Source organism: Centruroides sculpturatus, unplaced genomic scaffold, assembly GCF_000671375.1.
Source record: "Centruroides sculpturatus isolate CEXI.00-Female unplaced genomic scaffold, Cexi_2.0 scaffold186, whole genome shotgun sequence".
NCBI lineage: Eukaryota > Metazoa > Arthropoda > Arachnida > Scorpiones > Buthidae > Centruroides > Centruroides sculpturatus.
In genome coordinates, this window is record NW_019384354.1 from 697,768 (window position 1) to 703,767 (window position 6,000).

At 31.7% G+C, this 6,000-nt stretch overlaps 1 protein-coding gene across 5 annotated transcripts in view; it reads left to right on the forward strand.

The window, feature by feature from the left end:
• Window positions 1-5,554, forward strand: part of LOC111639205 (protein FAM114A2-like) — a 28,870-nt gene extending 23,316 nt beyond the window's left edge. For all 5 annotated transcript variants that reach the window (XM_023385007.1, XM_023385013.1, XM_023385003.1 and 2 more), the window contains 7 exons: window positions 487-645; window positions 722-810; window positions 1,692-1,766; window positions 4,540-4,679; window positions 4,744-4,816; window positions 4,886-4,942; window positions 5,415-5,554. In XM_023385007.1, the coding sequence (XP_023240775.1) occupies window positions 487-645; window positions 722-810; window positions 1,692-1,766; window positions 4,540-4,679; window positions 4,744-4,816; window positions 4,886-4,942; window positions 5,415-5,501 (680 nt within the window). In that variant the 3' untranslated portion in view covers window positions 5,502-5,554. The remainder of the gene's footprint in view (window positions 1-486; window positions 646-721; window positions 811-1,691; window positions 1,767-4,539; window positions 4,680-4,743; window positions 4,817-4,885; window positions 4,943-5,414) is intronic.
• The last annotated feature ends 446 nt before the right edge of the window (window positions 5,555-6,000 follow it).

Genomic DNA, 6,000 nt, shown 5'->3' on the forward strand with positions numbered 1-6,000 from the left:
GTCACTTAGATTTTAAAAATGCGTGTGCTGGGATGTGAATGGCTCACGTATTTGTAAAATCTAAGTGATCGTACAACATGGAATTCATATAAAATGGAATAATCAACAGTGTTATGGCTACACAGTGTTATATGTTATGTACACAGTACTACAGTGTTATGTGCTACCACTGTACTATCATATCTCTGAATTTTATAGTCACCAAATTAAACTTACTAATAATTTTTCAGCTAAAAGCAGCCTTTTTATTCCTCTCCTTAAACATCCAGATATATTTATTATATTTTTACTTTTCATATTTTACCAGACTGCATCATTTAAACACATCTATAAAATTACTTTAAAAACCATAACTACATAAAACTTTTTCAAAAGGCTCGGTGAAGCTAGATAATGTTTTTGGTGGCTAATGTAAGGATATATTGCTTACTGTTTTTTTTACCTTGTTTAAGAGGGATAGACATTATAGTAATATTCCCATTCCAGGAATAGCTTATTTAGAAGCTTTAGAATTACTGTCCAGACAAAACAAAAGCAGAGTTCAAGAGTTCTTAATTTCTGAATCGGACAGACGGAAAACTAGAGAAGAATTCGAGGAGTGCAGGCTTATCTGTGAAGATTTGCTTTCTGTTGACGATGCATTAGGTAATATTTGTGGCAATTATGGGAAATTTTTTTACTGTTATTAGTTTGTATGGTTAACGGCAGATTTCTTTTACAGACGAGGATGACGATCACGAATTTGTCCGACTCGTCGAGGAACGCATTGATAACATTAAATTGGATGTAAATATTACAGGTTTTCTAGAGGTTGGTTTTAGACGATTTTTGTTTAAAATTTTCCAATTTTAAAAATGAAAAATTGTTTTTTATATAGTTATTAATGCAAGAAATTCGCAAGAATTTATTTTTAACTAAAAAATTTACATTGAATTTTAATTATAAGAAATGTACCCACACTTTTTTTTATAGAAGATAGTTGTGCATGGTTCAGAAGGTTAACCTTCTGAACCATGCACAACTATCTTCTGTAACTTCTATAACTTCTCTATCTTCTTTAACTTTTATAAAGCAACATAGCATCATAACATTGGGCTGAAATTTAAACAAAAATTGTAGACCTATAAATTCCTGTTTGTTCTCAAGATTAAAGAAGGATAGACAGAGTTAGATAGATGAAAGTTGAGGCCCTGATTTCATATATAGTCAGTCAATCATGCTATTTCAAATAAAAAATTTTCCCCCAAAAGGAGTTACTTAGATGACTGGTATGACTCAATTGCTAGCAGGAAAAGTATGATGCACAAGGGCAAGGCACCACTAATTTGAAATAGAGAGCTCATAATTTAAATTAAATAAATTTCAGCTTGTCATTGTGACAGTGTCGCAACAAATAATTGCTTGTATTCATTTCAAAATAAATATGGAGATGTTTCAAGAATAAAAATTATGACAACAATTTTTATGCAATTGTGTAACAGGTTTTTGCATATAACTGAGAATTGTATGTTCATAAGATTTGAGAGAGATACATATAAAACTGAAGACCCAAAATGCAAGAAACAATTGCCTCAGCCAAGAATCTATGTTGACTTAAAATCTTTTGACATTGTGAAATTGCTGGTATTTCAGTTAAAATAAAATTAGGTTGGAAAATTGTTATAAATAACAAATATTTCTATTGGCAATAGGTTCAAAAAAGAATTCGTGACTGGCTGGAAGAATGCAAAAAAGAACAAGAAAAAACAACTTCAAAAGAACCAAAGGTGAGTAGTGATTTATCAGAGAAAGAGCGCACTATATTAAAATTGCATAAATCATAATGATAAGTTTAAAATAGCTTTCTATGTCATTGTTCACACAGTAGGCTATTTGAAAAAAAATGTCACTTGTCACAATTGAGATAAACAATAAAAAATACTTCTATTCAAGTTTTAAATCCATTAGAGTTCCGCAAATGCTACCTTATCTGAAAACATTCTTCTTTTACAAAACATTAAAAGCACAGTCACAGGATATCAACACAAATTATAAGGGCATTACTATGATCTATGGAGTTCCTGCCTGGATTCTCAACTGGGTCAATCCCATCCACAAACTACCCTATGCTAAATTTTGATTTTGAATTCTCATGTGCTGCAGTACAAGAATTCTAAAACTTCCTGCAATTTTTTCCAAATATCTTGGAAAAGCTTTGCCCATTTTGATCAAATAAGAAGTGTGTTACATTACATGTAATTTTTTACATGCATGTGTACTACATGAAACAACCAAAACAAGAATTATTCAAATCTTTATGCCCTAGTGGAGCCTGTCACAAGATGAATAATGTACTGTCTAAGAGTACATTGTCAGTATTAGTTCTGTGCATGTAATGATCCTATTACTATTTGTGTAATTAACTTGCTAGATAAGAACCAAACATAGTTTGGAACCACTGTTAGTGTGTTTGCACTCAAAAAGAGCAAATACTTTGTGCCATGGAATAAATTTGTATTATCAAAACGTTGAATTAAAAGAAGTATATTTTGTTATTTTTTTTTACTATATTTCAGAAGTTTGTTAAACTATTGGAGGAGCTCTGTGATCAACCCATCACCCAGTTTAGTAGTATACTGTAAGGTCTCTTTTTATGCAGATTATTTTTATGCGATTTTGAAGTTGTGCGGTTTGTATTTCATCCAAAAATTTCTTGGACAAACATGCATATAGGCTTGTTTAGGAAGCCCGCTTATAGACAGTCTCCAAAAATCGTGGAACGCTCAAAGCTCACTCCATTTGTTCCGCTGACATATAACGTTTATGGATGTAAAGGACAGCTAGATCTACCTTAATCGCTTTAGTTCCTAGCAATTTTTGATATAAATGTAATTAAACATAAAAAATACTTAAAACTGAAAAAACGAAAGAAATGTGTTAATTTTGAAGAAAAAGCTTCAAAGTTTAACTTCCTTTGTCTTGCCCTTCTGTGAAATTTAACACAGATGAGTTATTGTTTACACATCTGGATGACCTTGAACATAGCTGGAATTGGATTTCCCAGGGCATTCTCAGATGTCGTGGGAGGACAAGGGTTTGAAGTAGGGTGAACAATAGCTGGCCGTATATTTTTAAATTTTAAAAAAATTTGGAGACTTAAAAAAACATTCCAAAAATTCAAAAATGGCCTTAAGGACCGTGTTTTATGTAACGCTATGTAACCTGCCCGAGTTAACTCGGGAGAGGAACTAAAGGAGTTTTAATTAACTCTTCACATCCAGATGTCAGTGATTTGTTTTTAGAATGAGCTTTTGCAATTCGGGGATTCCCCTTGTACTGTACATGATACTTACCATCGATAAGTCGCTATTACATCATTCTGAGTTTCGCATTGAAAGGTATAAACTGTAATTGTTTTGAAATTAAATTTTATATGAATTTCTTTCAGACATTCGAAGTAATTTATTAATTAAGCAGCCTATTTCTTTTAATTTCTGCAAACTTTTTTATGCGGTTTTAAGTTAATTTTAACTCGTTGTTTTGGTTTTATGCAATTTTAGAAAATTATGGGACGTATCCCTACTTTTTCAAGGCAAGCAAAGTCTTTTTTTATGCGAATTTTTTATATGCGCTTTTCTGCAGAATGTATCCACCGCATAAAACGAGACCTTACAGTACTAGTGTCTTGTACTTTAAATTTAATCTGTTTCGGAAGGCCGTTTGAAGTCCAAATCAATTTTTTTCCATTAGAAACAATGGAAAACAAGTTAATCCATTCCCTGACCCTGAACAGTATCAGTTTTGATAAATTGTGTGTATTTGCCGTTTAAGTTAAGTTTAATAAATTAAAACACGAAAACAATAAAATACATAAATGCATTTTCATTTTATTATACATTATTAGGTGCATACCATTGACGACTGCTGCCAGATCCTTTTACCTCATCATACTACAAGCTTCCTCTTAGGCTTTTTTGCAATGGTCACTAGGAGATATACATATAACCAAACACCGAAAACAAAAGTGTAATGCAGTAGACTTTGACACACAGCAGGCATTTACACAAGTGCATTTATTCACTTCTTTACAGTTTGAATGTAAAAACATCATTCAAACACTAGTTCAAATCTAATGTTCAAAATTAGAATTGTTCAAAGTGCAAGGTTTAGACTTATCTAAAAATAAAGCATGCTGCAGGATTATTATGTTATGGTGTAATATTTTGATATTTTTATTTATCTTTCATTTGCCAACAGTATAAAAGCCATCTTTCATAAAGAGTAGTCAGTAATAAAGTTTGCAACAAATGACACGGAACATTAAAAGAGAAAAACAATAGCATTGGAGACAAGTGAAAATAAACTCAAATTCAGAATTTTTGGTTTTTCTAATTAAATACACAAACTTTTTAAACTAATTTTACACTAACTACTTTGGATACATAAAAAAAAAAAGTTAAATGATTGTTTCCAAAAATATAAAAGTAGGGAAATCAAGAGGTGGCAATTTAACCCCGTACAATATATAGGATGGCAGTCACATGGAGAAATTTTTTACAGGAAATATATGCAGAGGCAATGAAGTCCTTGGCCGAATTTACGGCCAGATCCGTCGAACTTTACAAAAGGATTGCGGAGTTGCTGCTGATAAGAAATGCGGACGTCGTCTCTTCCACTGTCTATGCCAAAGAATTAACAGAGTAAGCTATTTTTAGGTTTTTAATTATTCGTTGACTTTTTGCATAAACATTTTTTTATTTTTAGGATGTCCAAAGTACTCTGTTTAGAAGTAAGAATTGTAGCAAACCATTTTAGTCAATGTCTGAACACAGCAGCCGTAAGATACGAAATTATTTTTAGGACATTTTTATTTAATCTTAATCTAAAAGTAATTTGTTCTTTTTAGGACGATTCTCCCGATCCCGATTCGGTGACCCCACTTATTACGAGTATTTATTTAGAGGTAACATATTTATTCTGTATTACCTTATAAAAACTAAATTAATCAATGATTCTAAGCAATATTTTAGAAAATCTGTACTATAATTGCAAACTAAACACTTCGGGACTTAGCCCCTCAGCTTCTACTAATGATTAATGCTGAATTGCTAAAACCGTTCACCAATAAATCTTTGAGTTGCACATTTTTAATAGTATTTGTGCAGTACTGCCTTTAATGACAACCCAGTGTATAATTGAAGTAAGAAATGCTAGCAAATAACAATTAAGCAATCAGTCTAGTGCCTTAAATGTTTTGTTATTGGTGGCGAGTTAGCACTGACATCTCTTTAAACAAAGAATATTTTATGACAGTTCATTGTAATCAAGGCTGCCTTCTTTTCTCTAAAATATAAAGATTTCATTTTCAATAGAAGTAATGGCCAAATCTTAGTTAAATTTAAAGGTATAAATTGAAGTCTATGTTACTTTTACAGGCATCGAACAGTTCGACTTACATTCAGGATGCTTTCCAGTTGTTGATTCCAACGTTTCAAGTGATGGCCATCAAACAAAGTGAATAAATGTTGTAATTTAAAATTATTTTTTGATGATAAAATTTTTGTTAAAATACTGCTTTTTGCCTTTTGTTTTCTTTTTACAAAACACAGTAGATTGCTAGATTTTACACTCTGTCTATAGTGAAAAACTTATGAACTACTATGATCTATCCTGATTAATTCTTTTTATCATGGAGTTAAGAAATATCACATTTACATTATTTTAATTTAATCCAATCTTGAAGCAAGATCATTAAAGATGGGAATTTGTTACTTTTTGTTTTATCAGTTGCCATTCTGTAAAGAACACAGAGCAGTGTTTCCAATCATTGTAGAAAGACATACTGAGGAACTGAATTTCATCCCCATGCCACCAAACTGGCAGCAAAACGTAATACTGTTTGAGATTTAACATAAGGCATTACGATTTAATAGAGAGGTTGCAGCTGATGTTTTCATCGTGGAAACATGTACGTCGGATGTTCAGCACCGCCTTCCTGTAAGCCTAGAAGTTTGACAACGG